Source organism: Mastigoproctus giganteus, chromosome 3 (assembly GCF_048544385.1).
Source record: "Mastigoproctus giganteus isolate SK-2022 chromosome 3, ASM4854438v1, whole genome shotgun sequence".
NCBI lineage: Eukaryota > Metazoa > Arthropoda > Arachnida > Uropygi > Thelyphonidae > Mastigoproctus > Mastigoproctus giganteus.
Window position 1 is genome coordinate 205,920,464 of NC_143577.1, and position 24,898 is coordinate 205,945,361.

General features: G+C 36.2%; 1 protein-coding gene across 1 annotated transcript in view; it reads right to left on the bottom strand.

Annotated features, from left to right (window-relative positions):
- The window catches only part of LOC150088624 (protein CEBPZOS), a 102,198-nt gene that overhangs the window by 71,360 nt on the left and 5,940 nt on the right, over window positions 1-24,898 (bottom strand). The window contains exons 2-3 of the mRNA XM_090370824.1: window positions 20,636-20,792; window positions 5,949-5,993 (exon numbers count right to left, since the gene is read on the bottom strand). Coding sequence (XP_090226950.1) covers window positions 5,949-5,993; window positions 20,636-20,750 — 160 coding nt within the window. The 5' untranslated portion in view covers window positions 20,751-20,792. The remainder of the gene's footprint in view (window positions 1-5,948; window positions 5,994-20,635; window positions 20,793-24,898) is intronic.

Genomic DNA, 24,898 nt, shown 5'->3' on the forward strand with positions numbered 1-24,898 from the left:
CACTGACTCTATTGAATAGTGAAATTCTCTGAAGTTACAGTTTAGTGGTTATCAAATATATGTTTTGTGCTGATTATTGTATGTGTGAAATACTTTTTTAAGCAGATAGACAGCAAAAACATTTTACAAAATATATTTACTTTGTATTTATTATACATATTTGCAGCCCAAAATAAATCGATATGGATAAAAGTAAAAAAAAAATGGACAAGGAAAAACAGACAGTTTTTACTGGAGTAGGCTGAGTTATATTGTTTTATAGTTCCAAATAAAGAAGGAGCAATTCCAGTGTGCATAATTTGTCTTCAAACAGTTGCTATTATTAAAAGCAATAATCTGAAATGTCATTATGATATGAAGCATACAAGTTTTCATAATAACTAGGAAGTGTCCTTTGTAAAAATAAAGTGGCAAATTTATTATCAGGCTTCTCTGCTTCAACACAAATTATGAAACAATGTGTGTCCCAACAAGATAAAGTGACAGAAGCTGCTTTACGTATTTCGTGGACTTTGGCTAAACATTTTAAACCATTTACTGATGTTTTGTATTGTGAAAGAATGTATGATTCAAGCTGCCTCATCAACGTAGCAGTAGTAGTGGCATGTGATGCAAGAAAGCAAGTGTATGAGCTTATGCAGCATCAGCCAAAAAAAAAAAAAAATCATACCATTCCCTCCAAATTCCTGTCCAGTTCCTCCTTAAATTTATTCAACCTATCAACTTCCACCACAACAGATGGAAGTTTGTTCCAGCAATTAACCACCCGCTGGCTAAAGACAAATTTCCGCACATCTATTCTACATCTGTCCTTTCTTAATTTGAATTTATGCCCCCTTAGCTTCGTAATCTGAACAAGTGGAAGGATCCCATCAAAATTCAGCATGCTCAACCCATCCAAGGCCTTATACACCTCAATCAGATCATCGCGCAGGTGCCTAGTCTCCAGCCACTGCAATTTGCAGAACTTAAGCCTCTCTTGATAAGAGGATCCCTTCATTCCCCTCACCAATCTTGTTGCCCTTCTCTGTACACGCTCAAGTAAATCTACATCCTTCCTAAAATGAGGCCTCCAGACCTGTACACAGTACTCAAGAGTGTTGGGAGTGTTGTTGATAGTATTCATAGAATCCCATTATCAGCCACAAGCAACACGAGAAATTAAGAAACACTAGCAGAAGGAAATTTTATAAATACAACATCATGTTCAACTTTCTGAATATTATTCTTTGGCTCTGGTTGAATCATGTGATATTAGCGATACTGCTCAAGTACTTATATTTATACGATTTTTTTGATGAAAAAAGTGAGCAATACCATGAAGAACTCAACCCTGCAATGACATCTTCAAATAAAGGGCTGGTTTAATGCCTAAAGTGAGAGAACGTAAATTTGCTTAGTTATCATTGCATAATTCACCAAACTCATGTTGCAAACTTATTAAAAATTCTGAAGATGTAATGCAAAAAGTTATAAAGATGATTAATTTTATTTGATCTGCATCTTCATCATTGCCAATTCAAATTGTTTCTTCAAGAAGTTGAAGCCAATTACAATGATATACTTCTCCACAATACTGTATGCTGGCTTAGCAAGAGTGACGTTTTACAAAGGCTATGGTTAATTCAGAAAGAAGTAAAATCATTTCTTGCTATTTCCACAATGCCAGCAGCAAGAAATCATCTAATTTTTCTTCAAGAAAATACAAATTTATTTACCTTCTTAACTTACATATTTACACATTTGAACAATCTAAACCAGAAATTACAAGGAAAGGACAAGGTTATTTCTTACTTTGTACAATCATTTTGCAAGAAACTCAACGTATTTTCCTCTGACTTAAATGATGAGGCACTAAACTTTCTGTGTATGAAAGAAGTATTGACAGAAGTACTAATTGTAATCTAATATACAATTAGATAAAAGTAAATGCAATAATTTTCTAGGAAAACTAAAAAAATGAATTCGATGAAAGATTTGCAGATTTTTAAAAAATAGGAAAATTAAGACTATATGTCATATGTCCTAATATACCTCATATGTCCATTTTCATTTAAACCAAATGGGGAATGGACTCAGGCAGCAAAATGGTTAAAAAGAGTATAAAGCTGCACTGCAATTACAAATGACTGATTTTCAAGATTTTGCTTTGAAAGAAAAAAATGAATTGAGTGTTTTGCAACAGTTTGGGGGAAAATATGTGCAATGTGAAAAGTATCCTGAAATAAGGAAACTGTGTACTTTATATACAATGTTCAAATTAACATATATATGCAAATCAATACTTTCAAAAATGAACCATATTAAGAAAAAGTTTTGATCTCCTTGCACCACATGGCTAATATAATAATAACTAATGATCATCTGCAAAATTTGTTTCGAATATCAAGTACAAGGTTTGTTTCAGATTTTACAAAAATTGTTTTAAAAAAATGACATTTTTGAATGCGACCTGTTGACTTAGTTAGTTAGTTATTTGGTTTTTAGGAGCATTAGCAACTAAGGCCATATTGCTCCGGGATATGCGGTGGTCATTTCCTGGCCTTTCCGCATTCTCCATATTTGGTGGTGACGGGCTCGAACCCTGGTGCGACCTGTTGACCACGTGAGGTACGAGAGTGAGGAGTTAGTTGACCTACGTAACATAGATAAGGTGTCAGTGGTGCAGTAGGTAATAAAATTCTGAGTGTGATGGGTAAAAGGAAGGATTTTGGTGGCAGATCATGTTTTAAAAGAGAATTATGAAGGCACATGACAACAGTATATTCACTTTGGTACAGTTAAGCTGCACTTGAAAAAGAGATGTACAAGTTATAATTCTTGGTGAGTGTCCTTCAACAAAACTTCTTGCTCAACGACAGCAGGTTCCTCTTCATTAATGCATATCCCGAAACACACAATGTATGCATTCACTTTGGCACAATCTTCAAAACACATTTTCCTCTAAGCTTAGGTGATTATGCACCTCCTCAAATTTCTTCACTATTACTGGACTGTTCTTCATGGTTAGCAGACAAAGATGCATACAAAGCTTCATTCTTTGCATCACTGAAGATGACAAAACTATGTTTGAAGCATATGTGATCACTTTTTTATTAATCTTATCTCATGCTGAAACACATAAATACAAAGGGTACTAGGAAAGTTTTGCAATACAGCTTTGTTTATTTAATTTTTTCAAAGTAATTTCCTCTACATTCAATACACCTCTCCATCCTCCGAAACCAATCTTTAAACCATTTCTGCCAAGTTTCACTAGGGAGTAAAGCACACTCGTTGTCCCAAGCCCGTAGAAGGTCCTCATCACTGGAAAACCGCCTCCCTTTTAGCTTCATTTTCACATGTGGGAACAGTGCAAAGTCGCAGGGAGCAAGGTCTGGACTGTAGGGAGGGTGCTCGAGAAGTTTCAGTCCTGTCGTGGTCAAATATTCGGTGCAGGCTTTGGCACGGTGAGCTGCAGCATCATCGTGATGGAGGTACCAGGTGTCCATTCTTGACTTTGGCCGCAGGTTCTTCATAGATCCAATGACTTTAGGCAGGCATTGTTCAGTATACCACTTAGCTGTGACTGTCTTCTGCGTGTCCAAAACGACACGTTCCACAATTCCACTCGATTTGAAAAATACAGCTATCATTTTCTTCTTTACAGATCGGGATTTTCTGACAATTACGGGTGTGTCGTCATCATCAAAGACCCAAACTTTGTTTTGAGCCTTGGTCGGCAGATCGTAATAGTACAGCCAAGTCTCGTCACCTGTCACGATGTTGTTCACATACCGAGATTGTCCCTTATCAAACTTTTTTAACATCTCCCGGCACCAAGTCACACGTCGTGTCATCTGCTCTTCAGTCAGTTGATGCGGCACCCAGAAAGAACAAAGTTTCTTCACGTGCAAATGATCTTGCAGAATCGAACGAATTGCTGGTGCATTTAGGCCCAAAGTATCCTCTATCTGTTGGTAGGTCACTCGCCTGTTTTCGTCAAGCATTTTCCTCACAGCAGTAACGTTTTCCTCCGTAACTGACGTTCGTGGCCTTCCCGGCCTCTCAGAATTTGGAATTCTCTATACCACCTGAATATCGTTGTACAATGTGGACAATCATCATCTAGTGCAAGAGTCATTTCTTCTAAGCACTGGTCTATGGTTAAACCACGCACGACATTATACCGCAAAACTGTCCTTATCTCATTTCGTGACCACGATGCCATCGCAAGCACTTTACACTCTCACTACTAATGAATAACTGAGCCCATCGACTTGGCGCAGCGGCTACTATGCACGTATGAATATGTCTTAACATGCAGCAACAAGCAGCTTCCTGTGATTCATTGTTGCGTCATATTGCAAAACTTTCCTAGTACCCTTTGTATAATGTTGCACTGTTTTGCTTTCAAGACCAAGTGCAATTTTGTTTAATAAAATTTTTTGACAGTTTTCTCTGAAACACTGGATTACCTTTGATAAAGTGACTGAAGAACTGATGACATATTAGGTGGTAGGAGCCACAGTGATTGCACGTAGGCCATTGACTTGGCAATGAAGGGTGCAGTTATCTACAAACAGAAAATTTATTCTATTCCACTCATCTTGTGATCTATCTTTGATCCATTCTTTGTAGATTTTTGATGATATCCAAGAGCCTTTTGGTTTGCTCAATACATAGTAAAACATCTTTAAAGCACTAGGATTTGTGGACTTTGTCAATGATTAAGAGAGGAAGCTTCTTTATGCCAAACATGTTTGCCACCTGGGTTTGTTGTTTGTTATTTGGTTTTTAGGAGCATTAGCAACTAAGGCCATATTGCTCCAGGATATGCGGTGGTCATTCCCTGACTTTTCCGCCTCCTCCATATTTGGTGGTGACAGGCTCAAACCCCGGTCTAATAATCAAGAAGCGTGTGCTATGCACTGCTGCTGCTCCTTCCCACCTGGCTACAGAGGTGCCTTCCACCTGGGTAATCTTTGTTTTACCACCACTACAATTCTCACCTTCAAATATAAGCATTTTATCTAATAGTAACTTAAAAAAATTCTACTTTTATTGACACTGATGTCATTCTGGTCATATATCAACAAAACATTTTTTAAACAATTCTTCTTCTTCCATTTCTTTGTAGCTTTAGCATTAATGGTTGCACTTTCACTGCTGCACACTTTTTTAAAGTCCAGAATGAGTCTTAAATTTCTGGAAGCATCCATCAGAAGACTTGAAATCTTCAATATTCATCTGATGCACAAATGATTCAGCCTTATTTTTTAAATGATTTCCATCTGCAGGAATACTTTTTTCCACACATTATCATTAATCATTCCAGGATCTTAGCCAGTACAGCAGATTTCTTTAAGCGCTCATTCTTTTATCTTTCAGACCAGTGAACAGTGTACTTTTAGGAATGCCAATCTGTTTAACAATGTCGGTCTTAGAATGCATAGCATCTACAACTTGTAAAATCTTAATTTTGTCTACAACTGGCAACTGATAAACATATAGTCTATGCACACTGTACACTGAAATGAACTTCTAGTCAAAGTTAATTTCATTATGAGCATAGGAAATCACAAATGAGTGATTACTCATGGTCAGCCTGCAAGGTCATCATCATCATTAGCATCTTCATTTTGAAATGAGAATATTGTACTAAAAAAAAAAAAAAAAAAAAAAAAAAAAGAGATCGAGTGGAATTTTTGGGTCATTATAATGAATGTAAAATAGCATTAAGTTTAGAAAAAATTACCCGGGTTGCTATAAAGAGCTTTCACTGTATAAAACTAAAATTAATATTTGGTGGGGGGGGGGCTAATATTTGAATGATTGAATAATTTAATAGTGAATATGAAAATTAAAATTTATTCTGAATTATAAGTATGAAAGATGAAATTGCATTTAGAGACAGAAGTTTTATATAATCAGAGTAAAAATTCAAAGTATTAGATTCAAAAACTTACTTTCTACAATCCGAGGATCCAGTTCATGCATTTTACGACGGAAATCTAAACAAACAAAAATATATCTTTTAAATTCCACAGCTTTTATAATGTGAAACTTAATATACTGCACAAAACAGTCATAATATCAATTACAGTAAATATAATTTAAAAACATGATAAGCATAAAAATCTGCAGTGAAAAATGTCACTAAGTGATTGTGGGGGATAAAACACATCATCACCTTTATTGCAATCTCTTATTCTGACAAATCATATAAGAAATGATCAGTTCATAAAGCTTATTGCTGAATGATGCCTCACTGTGATTTACCAAATATACAGAAGAGCCACCGATAAACTAGGTGCACAAAATATAAAGATGTGGCAAAAAGTGCTTGGAATGTTGCAAAATCATCAATAAAAAGTGATTCCATGGAACTGAAAGAGCAAGAACACAATGTAAAGTTTGTCCACTATTAATCTTGCCAAGGGGATGACTGCTGTTTAGCTTAAACTACTTGTTGGAACAGACAACTGAATCTATGCAACTGCAATATGTTATCTGTGACCAAAGAATGTGTGCATCAACTCAATCCATACTTAATGGCCAACCACTGATGGCTTACATTCCACTGAGCGCATGCCACCACAGAAGCTACAAGAACTGGGCTAAAGTATATTGTAGTTCCAATAACTAATAACATTTAGCATTAGTAGAGGCATATGATGCAAGTAAGCAAGCTTATGCAGCATCAGCCAAAAAAAAAAAAAAAAACCCCACTCTCCCATTTCATCCCTCCATTCATTCCAAATACCTGTCCAGCTCAGCCTTAAATTTATTTAGGCTATCAACTTCCACAACAAAGGATGGAAGTCTGTTCCACCAACCAACTACACACTGACTAAAGACAAACTTCCACACATCTATCCTACATCTATCTTTCCTCAATTTCAATTTATGCCCTCTCAGGTGATTATTCAGAGCAAGAGGAAAGATCCCATCAGCATTGAGCAGGCTCAAACCATTGAAGGCTTTATAAACCTCAATCAGATCACCTCGCAGGTGCCTAGTCTCCAGACACTGTAATTTGCAAAATTTAAGCCTTTCTTCGTAAGAGCAACCCTTTGTTCCATTCACTAATCTTGTTGCCCTTCTCTGTACTCGTTCCAACAGCTCTACATTCTTCTTAAAATGAGGCCTCCAGACCTGTATACAGTACTCAAGGTGTGGCTTGACCATTGCCTTATACAAAGGGATAATCACCTCCTTATCCCTGCTAGAAAAATTCCAGTATATCACTGACAAGACACTATGAGCTACTCTTGCAGACTGTCTGCACTGCTCAGAAAACTTCATATTTGCCTGCACAATTACCCCCAAGTCCTTTCGTTCTCTACCACTGTCAGTGTAGTACCACAGAGTTGATACGTCACTCTGGGGTTACTGCTTCCCATATGTAGTACTTTACATTTGTCAATGTTAAACTTCATTTGCCACCTCTCAGCTCATCTGCTCAACTTTTCTTAACAACCCCGCCAACCTTCGTATCGTCTGCAAACTTGGACATTAAGCTTGATATACCATCATCAATATCATTTATAAATACAGAAAACAACAATGGACCCAACACTGAACCCTGAGGGACTCCACTAATAACATTAGTCCACGATGAGCAGTGTCCATTGATTATCACTCTGTCTTCTCCCACTCAACCATCCCTTTATCCATAGCAGCAATTTGCCTCCAATGCCACACTGCTCCAATTTGTGCAGCAGTCTTCCATGTACAACAGTATCAAAAGCCTTTCTAAGATCCAAATATATGATATCAAAGTTATTCGCTGCATCCTTTGTGACCACATCCTAGTATCCAATTAAATTGTTCAGGCAAGACTTTCCCTTAACAAAACCATGCTGTGTCCAAGCTATAACTGAAGTCTTGTCTAGATGATCCTGCAGTGCTTCTTTAACCAGTGCCTCCACTAATTTTCCTGGAACAGAAGTTAAACTAACAGGTCTATAATTACTTGTGTTGCCCTTTGATCTTCCTTTGTGAATTAGGGTCACATTTGCACATCTCCAGTCCATGGGTTCCTCCCCTGAGTCCAAAGAAGCTCTCATAATTATGGCTAAGGGTTTGCTTACTTCCTTTAATATAACTGGATAGATCCCATCCACCCCGGGTGCCTTTTTTATGTTTATCTTCAACAATTTCTCCTCCACTTTCCTCTCAGTTATTACAAAATCATCTAGCTCACTGCCAGAGTTTAACTCACCTCTGACATTCCCTCCCTAAATAACTCCTCATGTGTGAATGTAGATGCAAAATACTCATTTAGTTTGTTAGCCACCTGAGCAGGATCATCAACAGTTGAACCATCAATATCCAGTGGACCAATCTGGTTCATCCCTTTCCTTCTAGAGTTTACATAGGTAAAGAACTCTGTTGTTTTTCTTTTCCTTTGCCTGCCTAATCTCCTTTGTGACTTGGTTACAGACCAGCTTATATCGATCATAAGCTTCCATGTCACCCATTAATTTTTTTGTATCCCATGCATTTTTCTTCTCTGCCATATGTCTCATTAGTTCATCTGACATCCATTTAGGCCTAACCCTCAAACAATATTTCTTAGTTGGTATGTAAAGCCTAGTAGCTTCCAAGATTAATTCTTTGAATGTGTCCCATTTTGAATTTGCTGTTGGTAACATTATCAGTTAGTCCCACCATATAGAATTTAAATACTGATTTAAATAGGATGAAGTTGTCTTTATAAACAAGTCTGGGCAACTAGTTAAGGATTTATAGAGGATCAGCTTGCATCCTGATTCTCAATAAGTTATTATGTGGAATGCACATAGAATCAATAACAATCTTTTCCTCATGAAGGAATGGCATGAATTTGATGAAGATGGACTGATGGTCTCAAGTGGCATCAATGCTAGTGGCTGAATGAATATATAAACATATCAGATTTTGGAAATTAGTGAAACTGTACATATGCACAATACATAAAATGGATCATTTTAATGTTTTTTTCTTCTTGAAAATAGCTTTTGATGAATATTCCAGAATAAACTAAATAATTAAGCTTAAGTATATCAATACCATATTAAAGAAGTGCAAAAGAGGTATAAAGCCATTTTGTTTATCACAGTTTAAACTTACTGGAACTATACTGAATCAGTTTAATTCTACAACTACAAACATTTCATAATTTCAAAATTACAAAAAAGGAGGATATTCTTGCTTTCTCATATTTTTGTAGACAGTAGGATTTAAGCTTCCTAGTAATTAAAATCAGTTTGATGCTCAGAAAAACTATAGGAACAGATATTTAAAAAAATTATTTTTTTTTTTTATCAATATTCCATATCCCATTCCATTTTTAGCAGCAATAATTCAAAATTATAATACAAGCCACACAGAATTAGTCCAGAAAATATACTCTGAAAGTAATCGCTATTAGTATTATTAATTTTTTATCAGTATTAATAATAAAATATTCCTTCCATTATATATATATATATGTTAGAGAGAGAAAGAGAGAGAGAGAGAGAGAGAGAGAGAGAGAGAGAGAGAGAGAGAGAGAGAGAGAGAGAGAGAGAGAAAGAGAGAGAGAGAGAGAGAGAGAGAGAGACAAAATGGTATACTAACAGTGTTAACTAATCGTTAACCCAATTTCCCCATATTATAACTTTATCCTAAAATACTCTTTGAAGTGGAATAATGCAACTATTAGAGAATTGTGTTATTTAACCCTTTCATGAGTACATACATAGATCTACATTTTTTATGAGCTCCCCTGATTTTTTTTCAGAGCGCTATGTTTTTCTCAAGGTCATTTTAAGTATATTTCAAATAATGAGTCTGTTTATATATGAACTGTGTTGCAATTTTCTTGATTTCCAAACTATTTTCAAACTTTTAAGATGGCAACATAACCCCAGGGGCTCACATCTGGTGAGTATGGGCTTGGCACACCCAAGGTGCTGAGCTGGATATCATCATTCTTCTCTTTCTTGGCGATTCCTTTCTACTTTTCTCTCTCAGGGTAACTCATAATTTTTTTTTTTTTTTTTTTTTGGCCGGTGCAGCATAAGCCTCAGGCTTCCTTGCACCATATGGCTAATAATAATAATAACCTGGAAACAATATGTCTACTACATTTCCAAGTAGTAGACATAACAAATTAAAACATCAAAACAAAGCTATTATCCACACTTTTTTTTTCCTGTTTTTATTTATATAATTCTTTTGTTTCTGTGGATTTGTTCACAACAATCTACAATTAATAGAGTCATTTCCAACAATTCTGGTTTCCAGGAAGTGGTATCACTCAGCAATCTTATGGTACCACCTCTCCAATATTGGTTATTACAAATACTATCCACTCACATTTGTTGATGTCAAAAGATTATTCTCTGCTTAAACTAATTCTCTGACAAAAAAATTATGATATATATTAACATTACTGTAATACTAATATATGAGTTCATTTTAATTATATTTGTAAGAATATTTCATTTTTCTTTCAAAAATAATGTAGAATATCTAACCAATTTTTGGATATTCTACATCAGCGTTTTCCAAAGGCGGCGCCTCCGTAGCCAGGCAGGCAGGAGCAGCAGTGCACACACTTCTTGATTAGACCGGGGTTCGAGCCCATGCCCACCAAATACAGAGGATGTGGAAAGGTCAGGAAATGACCACTGCATATCCCTGGAGCAATATGGCCTTAGTTGCTAATGCTCCTGAAAACCAAATAACAAACAACAAATGCTTCCCAAACTTCTTTAGTCACAGAACACTTTTCATCTCACAATATATTTACAGAACAGTTACGAAACACAAGTTTAGCTGGAGCCAAAGAACTGTTTGCTAATATTTTATTACATACAATACACTGTGCATCAGGAGCATCTTTATTTCTAATACATATAAAGCCAAAATTCAAATAACTGTCATATTTTCATTTTGGTCTTTTATTAGTTGGTTCCTGTTTTTTTCACTTCGGATTGGGGAACAAAAGGCTGTGATTGTTCATCCTCACTTTGAAGTATGATAATATTGTGTTCGTTTTCATTGACCACAGTTGCACCACTAGGAGTACTTGCTTCTTGTTTTAAAGTTCCTTTTTTCAACCACAAATCCATGGTCATTTATTTTAATAATAATATTTCGAAATACTGATAATTATGAAAAAAATTTTACACAAGGTAGTGAGTTTAGTTATGATATCGGTTTCCTTCAACCCACATACTTCAGGCTAAATCGCATACGAATGGCACATTAGATCGCTACGTTGCTACCTTTTCATAGATGTCATTACCACTGTGCATACTTCTCTATGCAAGGCGCCTCCGTAGCCAGGTGGGAAGGAGCAGCAGTGCGTAGCACACGCTTCTTGATTAGACCGGGGTTCGAGCCCGTCACCACCAAATATGGAGGATGCGGAAAGGTCAGGGAATGACCACCGCATATCCCGGAGCAATATGGCCTTAGTTGCTAATGCTCCTAAAAACCAAACAAACTTCTCTATGCATAAGCCTGCCAAAATAAAGTGTTCCACGGTTTATTTGATAATTAGTCTACGCCAGTATATATATAACTTAAAAAAAGTTATGTTAAAAATTATAAATGATGATAAAAAGTGGTGTACGCTACAAATATGCAAAATTTATTTATTTTATTATTTTTTTAAAATTATTAATTATGATTTTTCACGGAACACTTGTTCACATCTCACAGAACACAGTTTGGGAAATGCTGTTCTACACTATTAAGACATTATAGTATTTTTATGCATGCTAAAGCTTTCTTAGTGCAGAGATGTATGTATAAATTTAGTTTTCTTTTCTAAAATCTCTAGTATGAGTATAATAGGAAGATGGATATTGAAGGGGCTGACAACAGATTATTAATGAGTAGGAACCTAAGTGATACTGGATAACATGATGCTAAAATTAGTTATAATTTAGCATCCCAGTTAAGCAGTAGCCTGATTATCCTGTTGAGTCTATAATCCTCACAACTGTTAATTCAGGAACAGCCCCTACAATCAGTGTTCATACAATGTAAACAAAAAAAAAAAAAATGTAGTCACCCCATCCCTGGATTAACAAGATGTCTGTTAGAAGTGATCCAAAGTTTGTAAAGAGTGGAAGAATTACACATTAATTAGGAAATTAGCAGGTAGTACTAGGTCAGGTGGCAGATTTTTCAAACAGATAAGTGAATGATTGTACATAGCTGCCAAATTTTGACTTTCAAAAAATTGGATAACAGGCAGGCATCAGTAAACAGGAAGTTTTTGGGCCAAAACAGGGGGAAAAAAAAAAAAAAACAAAAAAAAGGACAACAGATTTTTTTAAAGTCCACACTGTCCAAGAAATTAAATTTCACTGGCCAAAGCACACATTTTAAATTAAAATACAGCCAGGAATGTTTGCCCAGCAGAATATGCTTTAAAACATAGCTTTGCCTAACATTTTCCTGTCAGTAGATTTCTGTTCGAATAATCTATTAGACATCAACTGATTTTAATTACTTAAAAAAAAAAACATATTGCTGCAGACTTTACCCTCTTCAGAAATATTGTTTTTTGCCTGTTTTAACAATGGCCCTAACTTGGCTGTCAAGAGAATTTTCAAAGCTTCACCAGAGAGAGAGATCTGAACTCAGTTTTGTTTTTCCAACCTAGCTGAATATTCTCTTACACTCAACATTGCTAAGAGAAATTGATAAAATGCCAAGCAAAACTTGAGATAGTTATATTTCAAGCTTCCATGTGCATCTGTCAGTTCCCCAACCAAAGACCAATGTACATCAATTCATTCTTTCTTCTTTCACAAAAGCATCTGATAGGTTCTCGCACAAAATGACAGAACTGATACTGCACAACTCTACTACTTCATCTACACCTTTATCTTTAATGGCACCAAGAATTACTGGAAACTTGTCCACAAAAAAATTTCAAATTTGAAAATGATGCACTGCCAATTGATGAAATTTATGCTAACTAAAAATATCATTTTTCAATGGAAACTAGTGCACCATGTAGTCACATGCAGCATTGCAGCCATAAAGTACTTCCTCACAGCCAAAACAACAGAATCTTCTCTTGTTTTAGACTCTCCACAAGTTTAGCAGTAGAAATGTTTATGGCTATATCATGATCATCCTTCTGGTTTAGTCTACTATGGTAATCAATTTCCAAAATGGACATGGAAGATTTGAAAACTGTAAAATAAATTTGCACATAACATTCTCCAACATATCTAGAATAACAACCTCAATACATGGATGTGAGGCACTTAAGATTGAAGAACTAGGTTCAAATTTTCAAATGTTGGCATAACATTTAAGAGAAACAAGCAAATTGCTTTTTTCAAGCCAGAGGAGAGAGAAACAGAAACATACTTTTTCCATGGGTGAGGATAACATGCCTAGAATTATCAGCTTGCTTGGTCTGTTTAAAATTGCTTTTAACAACAAGTTTTCAATTCAAAGTTCTTTTATTTCAATTTATTTAAAAAATTATGTTTGTAAAATCTAAGTAGTCATAATAGATAAAAAATTTAACTATCTATTGCCACCCACGTGGTTTGAACTCCTACGCTAGCTATCTAAGCCAAATCACTAATTCTAAAAGCTCTACAAATATTACTGTCGTATGTTATGATCTATGCAACAAGTTAAATTATTAAACCACGTAAGCAGTGCTATAATTTATAATCCTCTGCTGATACTGATTACACTGCCATAAGTTTCATAGAACTACCAGTATCTCCTATATCGATACGAAAAAAAATGGCGGTAGATTCGAATGCTACTATCGATACGATGCCGTTAGAAATCGACTGTGGTTTCTATGCAATTACAAGGCCGAGTAAAAAATAAATGCACCAATTTAATCAGAAAACCACAAAAAAATACTATACTACTAAATTTAAATAAAAAGTTATACAAAAACAATAAATTTCAAATCAATAAATAGAAAAAATCCACTTAGCAGCTTTGAACACGTCTGGCTCTCACTAGCCTCGTCAGCAGACTCCCTCTGCAGGATACAACATTAGATGTCTAATGTTGTATCCTGCAGTTGCCTTCCAATGCTGCTTTCAATTTAATGATTTTTATTACAAAATGTGACTGTAATGGCATAGAGCTTGGAATCATTTTGTTCACTGGTATCAGTAGTAATTGAAAACGGCCCATTTTTTCAGAGCCATAACTACCTCTTCTTTTCCTGTCTGTGCAATTTAATTAATGATGCTTGTTGTTTGTGACCTTCTGCAACCATATTTTTTTGCTATTTCACTACTGGGAAACATATTTCAAAATAATGTGTCCTGCATTATCAGCACAATTGAGAGGAAGATTATGTTCTATAACGAAAGATGCAAATAAACATTCACCACATGTCACATCATCATCACCACAAAATGTAACATCTATGCACTGCATACCGTTGTTATGCTTCATGGTTTGAAAATGTCTGATTACATAGTGTTTCCCACTGCTTCAAATTGAAAAATCACATCTACATACAATATATTAGGCAAACATGTTAACAACTTTTTCAGATTTTATATGTACACAATTTTTTCAAATCTGAAACTATTGTGTACAGGTGACCCCCGCTTAACACTGATAATTCGTTCTGGAAAAACAGAGCGCTAAGTGAATCTGCGGTAAGCGAGTGCCACATTCCCATAAGGTAACATGTATTTGTGAGTTGCGGTCGGTGCCATAGGATATTTCCTAATCAATAATAAACAATAGTGAAAAGATACACAAATGTCGGTCAAAATATTTAATATTCAAATATTTGTACATATAAAATATTCTGCATTACATATGTATATAATTATGTGGTAACTACTTACATATCAAAATTAAACTTAAATTCCAATTAAAATCATGAATTTAATTGATCTAAATTGATTAAATTTAATTGATGAATTTAATCAAGAAAAATGTGTCAATTTTGGGTTGAACTTTGGCCCTCTTCCAAATAAACTAAAAGGGGTATTAATTTTAAATCCCCGCAGCATTACCACCCAACAATAAAGTCAACCGACCCTTCGTCGCTTTGAAACCTGGCATGTTTTTTTCTTCTTTCAATATGAAACTTCTTTTAGGCATTCGTTTCCACAAAAGTCCTGCTTCATCTATGTTAAAAACTTGTTGAGAAGTATAACACATAATATCTCTCTTCAATAATTTTAGCAAGTTCTTTTTTGAAAGTTTTGGCTCCTTAATCTGCACTTGTGGCTTCTCCCTGGATTTTAAATCTATTCAACCAGCCCTTACTAGTTTCAAATGGTTCCACATTTTTTTTTTTTTAGGTGAGTTTTCTTCAGATCATCATATTGGCTAATCTCTCTCTCTCTCTCTCTCTCTTTTTTTTTTTATAATATTTAACTTAACTGAATTCTGCATTAGATATTATCTTCAATAAAATTCTAATAGCCAGCCTAGCCCTGGTTGCTTGCAATGGAACAGCTATCTTCCCGCTGCTAAAATTAATTTTTTATTTTTTTATAATTGTTCTTACAGTTAAACTTGCAAGTCCTAAATTATGGCACACATCTGCTTGTCTTTGACCAGAATTGATTCGCTTCAAAACGTCTAATTTAATTTTCAAATTCAGTCTTTTTCTTATTATAGTCTTCGTACTGTGGCCAGACGTTGTTTGCATTAATTATGATACAATATTCAAGTAAACTATCTGTTATGCACGATGTCTAATACTGTACTGAGTGATGACTGGACTTCGGATAAATGCATATAACGCAAATATTAAAAGCAATATACCTGACCATTTTTAAAGTGTTGATCTCGGAACTACGTAACAAGCCACTGTACTGCAATTAAATTAGCGTGCGAGAAAATATCACTGAGTGTGGGAAAATTTCTCAAGTCGGCGTGGGAAACGTTTTAATGCTGTTTTGATATTCATTTTCAAACTATCGACTCCATCAAATGAAACGATTTTGTTAAATATGCCAAAAATGCAATCTGTAAAAGAGTGTTATAGTGATCTGTGACAGTGTTATAGTCAGATAATAGAGCAAGCTTATCTGCGAAAAGATCTAAATCTCCCAAGGACTTCCTAATTCATTTCACAAATATACGTGGTCTCAATTCTAATCTCAATGATGTCCAATTCCACTTGCAGTCTTCCAAACCCCATGTACTTTTTCTGACTGAATCTCAGTTATCAGTTGATTCAACTACTGCTCATCTCAGATGTCCAAATTATTTGCTGTATGATTCCTTTCGACTCAAAGGTGGTACTTGTGCATATGTCCGTTCTGATATTCCCTGTCAGAGACTTGGCAATTTGGAATCTCCTCTCTTTGATCTTCTCTGGTTTAAAATCTCTCTACCTCATTGTGTAAAATTCATCTGTTGTCTCTACCGTTCTCCCAACTCCACTAATCACTTGGAGCTCTTTGACTTCCTCTCTTTGCAACTTGACTTTCTCCAGTCCAACTTTCCTAACAGTGAGGTAATTTTCCTTGGTGATTTTAACGTTCACAACTCCAGCTGGCTTCCGTTTTCTAGTCACACCGACCCAGCAGGTCGAGATGCTGAGGCTTTTGCAATTACTAATGACCTAGCACAGATTGTTCATTTACCTACAAGAATACCGGACAATCCTAATCATACAGCCAATACGCTTGATCTTTTTCTCACAAACAACCCTTCTAAGTACAAGGTTGAAGTGAGAGGTCCTTTAGGCACTTCAGATCACAACTTGGGGATTGTCTCTTCTCCAATGGAACCTTTATCTCATGGCTATTCCCAACCTCGTATTGTTTGGCATTACAAGAATGCAAAATGGGATGACCTGCGAGACTTCTTTTCTTCTTTTCCTTGGTCTGATTACTGTTTCAAAACTTCTGATGTCAACGTTTGCTCAGATCGTGTCAGTGAAATTATTTTTGCAGGAATGGAATCCTTTATCCCACACTCCACTTTAAAATCTCGTTCTTTATCTAAACCTTGGTTTTCCAATAAATGTGCTAAGGCTGTTCAAGAGAAGAACGTTGCATATCGTAATTGGCTTGTTTCTAATTCTTCAGTTTCATTTTCTGCCTACACCAAAGCTCGCAACAATTGTAAAGCAGTTATTAATCAGTCCAAACTAGAGTTTGAACAGGCTAAGAGTAGAAAACTTGCTTCTTGCCCTAATGGTAGCCGAGCATTCTGGTCTCTTGCCAAAGCTATTGGCCGCAACTTTTGCCCATCTCTGCTCCCACCTCTGTCCAAACCAACTGGTTCTGTTGTCACTTCAGCCAAGGATAAAGCTGACCTGTTAGCATCCCATTTTTCTTCGAGCTCATGTATTAATGATCTTGGTAAAACACCTCCCACCATTCCTAACACGCTCCATTCAATGCCTCCTGTGGTCTTCCGTCAAAAGGATATCAGAAGGATTTTGATGAATCTTGATGCTAAGAAAGCTCCAGGTCCTGAAGGTATTTCTCCACTTGTTCTCAAAACCTGTGCTCCTGAACTTACTCCTATTCTTTGCCGCCTTTTTTCACTTTCTTATTCCAAAGGTGTTTTTCCTTCTGCTTGGAAATTTGCTCATATCCAGCCAGTTCCTAAAAAGGGTGACAAATCCCTCCCATCCAATTATCGTCCCATTGCAATTACTTCTACTCTTTCTAAAGTAATGGAGAAATCAATTAACCTCCAACTCTTAAACTACCTAGAAACCTTCCATCTGATCAACGATCGCCAGTATGGATTCCGTCAGTGTCGATCCACTGGTGATATTCTGGCTTATGTTACCCATTTATGGACTAATTCAATGGAAAGGTTCGGTGAAACACAAGTAGTTGCTCTTGACATCTCAAAGGCTTTTGATCGTGTTTGGCATAAAGGTCTTCTAAACAAGCTTCCATCTTATGGTTGCCAACTGTTTTTAGTAATTGGTTATCCAGTTTTCTCTCTGATCGCTCACTGAGGGTGATGGTAGATGGCTCTCTGTCTTCTAACTTCTCCACTAATGCCGGTGTCCCCCAAGGTTCAGTTCTTTCCCCCACTCTTTTCCTCTTGTATATCAATGACCTTCTTCCATTGACTGGAAATCCTATCCATAGTTTTGCCGATGATAGCACATTGCATTCAACTTTCCATTTTGAGAAACCTTGTCCAGCTCAATCAGCTTCAAGTTCTCGAAAATCTGCTGCCAATTCCTTAAATGCCGATCTTCAGGTAATTCTCCAGTGGGGCAAAGACAACTTAGTTGATTTCAACCCTTCTAAAACTCAATCTTGTCTTATATCTCGCAAAAAGGATTCTTCTGCTCCTATGCTTATCTTTAGTGACACTCCGATTTCTAGGCAAAATGATATATCTCTTTTGGGGATTACCCTGACTTCTAATCTCTCTCTCTTGGCATAAGCACATTACAAATATTGCTTCCTCTGCATCTAAAAAACTTTTTCTCTTTCGCTCCAGGTGTTACTTTTCTTCCAAACAGCTGTTCACTCTGTACAAATCGCAAATCCGTCCTACCATGGAATATTGTTCCCACATCTGGGGTGGTGCCCCCAAAACCTCTCTCAGGCTTCTTGATTCCATTCAGAAGAGGGCAGTTAGGTTAATTAATGATTCATCTCTAACAGAGTCTCTCCACTCACTTTCTCATAGACGCACTGTTTCTGCTGCATGCCTCTTCTACAGATACTTCCATGGGCACTGTTCTTCTGAATTGGCTTCTATAATTCCCGCTCTCTCTTTCAAAACAGTCCGAACACGTGCCGCCACCAGTCAACATCCATTTACTGTGCAACTTCGAACCCACAGAACCAACTTTTCATCTTCCTCATTTATTCATTCTACTGCTGTTTTCTGGAACAACCTTCCTTCATACGTATTTCCTGAAAATTACAATCTACAGAAGTTCAAGTCCAATATCAACAAATATCTTCTTTCGTCTTCTCAACCTCCAACCCAAGCACAGTACTAAGTACTATAGGTTATAATACCTCTTGTGTTTGGGGTTCTCATAAAAAAAAAAAAAAAAAGATACAGGTTATAATATTAGAACAGTGTTATAGCAAATCAGTGTAAAGCGATCCATGTAATAACGGGGGCCTGCTGTATATGTCTTCTGAGAATTAATGTCCATATTTCTTTTGCAATATTTCCATCCTAACTGAAAGACATTGTTATTTAGCTTTATACTACACAAGAATAATTAAGTTATTCACATAAAAGGGAACAACATTATTATTGTGAGTTCCTATTTTGCCATGTAGACCACCTCAGCACAAAGGCATAGGAACTCTTTGTTGCCAACTATATTATGATAGAGAGAGAGAGAATGGTCAAATCAAGTAAAAAAAGAAAGATTCTTTGTCATATATCCAGAGAATCGGGAGCTATGATTATAGCATTTTCTGAACAAATTTTTAATAATTTCCCATTGTTTTCCTATAGTCCCATAGTATGACAGTTCATCTAGTATTCATCATCTAGTAGTACATCTAGTTCATCTAGTAGTACGACAGTTCATCTAGTAGTAGTATTTTATTTTATATTTTTCAAATATAAAAAACTAAAACTTATTTACACTGAAAGGACAGAATTCATGGGATACCTGGTTCCTGGGCAACGTGATGCTGCCATCCCCATCGCTAGTGGATGAACTCACCGTTGGCAGGTATATATGTACACTGCATCACATAGACGGTAATTCGATGTCAGTATGGATAAATGTTGTGAGTTAACCAACTTTGAAAGAGAAATGATAGCGGGTGCCCGATTCATGGGTCACTCTATTGTGCAGGTGGTACAGAAATTGCACTATCCCCATTTGAAAGTATCAAGTGTATTGGGAATATGCCATTTCAGGAATAACATCTCATTGTGGACAGCACTGTGGGTGGAGAAAGGTGGTGGATGAACGTGGCCATCGACATTTGTCTCACATTGTTTTTGCCAACTGGAGAGAGACAGTGGCACAAATCACTGCCAACTTCAATGAGAGAGGCACCAGAAACGTCTCCACCAAGACCATCAGGCAATCATTAGCCGCAATAGGTTATGGGAGCCACTGGCCCACCAGAGTCCCATTGCTAACACCATGACACAGGACTCTAAGCCTCAAATGGGCGAAAAAACATCGGCACCAGACTTAGATGACTGGAGACTGGTCTCCTGGTCCGATGAGTCCCATTTCCAGTTATTTCGAGCGGACAGTAGGGTGTTCACATTCTGGGGCATGTTCACGTTAGGACCTCTTGTATGTCTAGACGCATCTCTGAATGGTCATCGTGCACCCATTTGGCAATGAACTCTTCCAGCATGACAATGCACCTCCCCACAGAGCCCTGGTGACTAGAACATAGTTCAAAGAGCATTCCGCAGATTTTACCACCATGGAATGGCCTTCTCACTCACCGGACATGAACACTGTGGAATGCTGTGGAAAGGTCCGTTCGAGTTTTGATCTTACGCCCAGGAATGCGATGGAATTATGGACAGCAGTGCAGCAAGCATGGATGGAAATACCTGTTGAACACTTTTGTGAACTAGTGGACTCAATGCTTCACCATGTGACTGCCCTTATCCAGGCAAAAGGTGGGCATTCCTGTTATTAGGTAGATATCCCATGATTTCTCTCCACTCAGTATGTGGCATTAGTTAATAATACAAAATAGGACATACATGCACTTACCTCGAGACCTATTCATTTCCCTATACATCATATAAGATCCTGCAAAGGCTGTAAGTTCAAGAATGAAAACAACCTTCACTAAGTTTGGAAGCGGTCTTTTTGGATACTTGAACATCTTTTGAATTTTATACAAAATTTCATGTGCCGTATGTTAAACCTGAGTAAAATTAAAACAAATTTATATACTATTATGAAAATTCCTGTTAAGAAAAGTTAATTTAATAAACAACTAGGGGGCTTTGCCCCCAGCTTGCTGTGATACTTCTTTTGATAAAGTAAAATAAAATACTTACAGGCTTTCGACACAGCGTGTGTTTCTCTTCCTCTGCTATGAATACACAAATACGTTACATATGGAAATCAAGCATGGTACCACGTGGTCATGTTAGATAAACATAGCGCATGACCACACTTAAACAGAAGCTTGTTTTACCACAGTAAAACAAGCTTCTGTTACATATTTTAGTATTCGTTACATATTACACATAACCTGCATCTATTCTCCCACTGACTGAATAAATATCATTACGAGAAAAATTATTTTAATATACTGTATAGAAAGAAAAGGAAACATTTGGTTAAATATTCAATATGATACCTCATTTATACATTAACTTACAGTAATGATTTATTTATACAATTATTAGTTGGTTTTTGTTTCTCCGCATATCATTAAAAACAAGTTAGTTAATATACACTGTGCATTACATTTATGTGCATTGGCAAACAGTAATAATTCATGATTTACAACAAAAAAACATTTTCGTTTTTTTATTGTAATAAAAACATTTTTGTTTTTTTGTTCCTGTGCATCTGCCATATTGCCCATTCATTCCTGCAATCAGCACATGGCAACAAACACAATAATTAGTGATTTAACTAAAATATACAGTACTGTAGTAGTAGTAATCGAGGCAGGTAATGCAAGAAAGCAAGTTTACGTAGCATCAGCCCAAAAAAAAAAACCATTTCACACATCCATTCCCTCTAAACATTTTGTCCAGTTCCTCCTTGAATTTATTTAAGCTATCAACTTCCACAATGACAGATGGAAGTTTGTTCTGGCAATCAACTACCCACTGGCTAAAGGCAAATTTCCACACATCTAGTCTATAACTGTCTTTCCTAAATTTGAATTTATGCCCCTTCAGGTTTGTAATCTCAGCAAGAGGGAGAATCCCATCAGAATTGAGCCTGCTCAACCCATTCAAGGCCTTATACAACTCAATCAGGTGCCTAGTGTCCAGATGCTGCAATTTTCAGAACTTTAAGCCTTTCTTGGTAAGACCACCCTTTCATTCCCCTCACCAATCTTGTTGCCCTTCTCTGTACTCACTCAAGCAACTCTACATCCTTCCTAAAATGAGGCCTCCAGACTGTATGCAGTACTCAAGGTGTGGCCTGACCACTGCCTTATACAAAGGGATAATCACCTCCTTTTCCATACTAGCAAAATTCCTGTATATCATTGACAATACCCCATGACCTGCTCTGGCTGCCTGTCTGCACTGCTCAGAAAATTTCGTATCTGACTGCACAAATACTCCCAGGTCTTTTTCATTTTCTACCACCCTAAGTGTAGTACCACAGTTGGTACGTTTCTCTGGGGTTGTTTCTACCCATATGCTGAGCTACAATGTTTGTAGCTCAGCATGCATTCAGTTTGCAATTTAGCAGTTGTTGTGTGTGCACCAACATACCTTGTAACTGTGGTTGTATTTAACTTCTTTACATAACTCCTCAAAAATAAATTAATGGTTTGAGGTTAGGTAAATGGGAAAGTCATCCTCTACCTATACACTTATTTGTAAAATGGAAATTCAATGTGCTGCACAACATTATGAAATGAATGGGAGTAACATCCTGCTAGAAGATGATATTTTAGCATATCCTCAAGTTGTGGAAAAGCATAATTTCTATCATATCCAAGTGCATATTACTATTTAAATCTGTTTAGAATAAAAATAGTCCTATTGCTTGTGCTTCTGAATAGACCAAACATTCACTTTAGGAGTACAGGCATACCTCGGTTAACGTTACCTCTGATAACGAAGCTTCGATATAACGAAGTTGGCAATTTCAAGCCCCATTTAACATAAAAAAAATTCCAGTTTAATCACCTGAAATCTAGACAAACTGAAGAAATTACGGAAACCTTTGGGGCTTCTCGTGGTTGGTTCGAGAAATTTAAAAAACGGGCCAGGATTCATAGTGTAAAATTAACAGGAGAAGCTGCAAATAAGTTTCCAGAAAAACTAAAGGAAATAATTGAACGTGAAAATTTTCCAAATTTGGTGTTCAATGTTGACGAAAGCGGTTTGTGCTGGAAACGGCTACCAACAAAAAGCTTCATTTCTATTGAAGAAAAATCAGCTGCTGGGTTCAAAGCAGCCAAAGACCGTTTAACGTTACTCTTTGGATCAAATGCCTCTGGCAATTATAAATTAAAATCGTTATTAGTTTACCATTCAGAAAATCCGAGGGCGTTAAAAGGTAACATAAAAATGAATTTACCTGTAATATGGAAAGCAAATAGAAAAGCGTGGGTTACCAAGGAGTTATTTACTGATTGGTTTGTTAACCACTTTTGTCCTGAAGTAAAACGGTATTGTCAAAAAAAAAACAACTTTGAAGAAAAAGCTCTTTTGTTGTTAGACAATGCTCTGGGACATCCTACTGATCTTAACACGTTGGACACATGCATTCCTGTCAAAGTTGTGTTTCTTCCAGCAAACACAATTTCCCTGGTTCAACCATTGGATCAGGGAGTAATAGCATCATTTAAAGCTTATTATCTGCGTCGAACATTAAGCAATTTAACTGAACTAGAGGATAAAGAGGAAATGACAGTTAAAACTTTTTGGTAAAACTACACCATTAAAAACGCAATTGAAAACATTGATAGTTCTTGGAAAGAAGTCACTAAGAAATGCTTAAATGGAGTTTGGCGAAAAATATGGCCAGAAGTTGTACTAGAAGAAAATAACATCCAAGAAATTAGAAATGAAGTTATCCAGATGGCTCAATCAATAGGTTTCGAAAATGTCTATGAAGAGGATGTTAGAAATTTATTGAATGCAGAAGATGATGGTTTTTCAGTGGAAGATTTAGAAAACCTTGTTAGCAACGAAGACAAAGATATTGAAGACGAAGTTAAAGAAGTTCCTGCCGAAAAAGTGTTAACAACCAAAGATTTAAAAAGGTGCGTAAATGACATTGAAAACATTTTAATTTTTTTTAGTGAAAATGATCCTGATTTAGGAAGAAGTGTTATTGTTAAGCGATCAGTGTTAAATGCAATAACTCCGTATAGGCAATTGTTAAATGAAAGAGAAAAAGAGCATAAACAATCAACTTTAGACTCATATTTTAAAATGTGATTTCACTTTGTATGTAAGTTGACTGTTTATTTAATAAAACTTTTCTTTGTTCGAAAAAAAAAAGCTTTTCATTTTCTTTACGTAGGAACGTATCCCTATTCTGGCCATAGTATTTTTACCTCTGAAAACGAAGTAATTTCGTGGAACGCATCCTATTCGTTATTCGAGGTATGCCTGTATCTCTTTTGTGTTCTAGATATTCACTGGGTGGACTAAAACCCCGAATTTGACAGTTATGTTTGTTTACATTTCTAACAAGTTTCTTCATCTGAAAGTACAACTTTGCTGTGATAAATCCTCTATCTTCATACACTTCTATGCAAAAAGCTTTAAGTTATAGCCAGCCCTATATCAACTTATAGGGCTGGCTATAACTTATAGGACGTGTGACAATATATTTATTTTTGAAGCACCTTATGAATAGTAGGCCAAGAAATACATAACTTTAAACTTGTATGAGCAGCCAACTTCTTAAGACAGCATCAAAAGGTCTTAAAATACAGTGAACTGTTTCTTCAGAAGTCCCCAACCATCCTATAGCTTTATACAGGATGGTTGGAGACTTAGTATTTTCAGTCTCTTTAGCTCTCTGTCTTCCACAACCCTAAATGTTTCATTTAGGGATGTTGCATGACATCTGGCAGATGATTTTTTTTTAAATATGCAGTATATAATTTTAATTTTTAGCTTTGTTTGAAGTGAAAATGGTATTTTATCAATTAGAATTTACATAATTTATCTCAGCTTTCATTGTTGGAACTTCCTTGAGCAGTAGGCATTTTTTTCACTTATCTGCAGTTATATGCCTCCAACAACCCTCCCTCCTTGATAAAAAGGGCAATTTTCAGAAAAATAAACACAATAAGTAAAAAGAACAGAATTA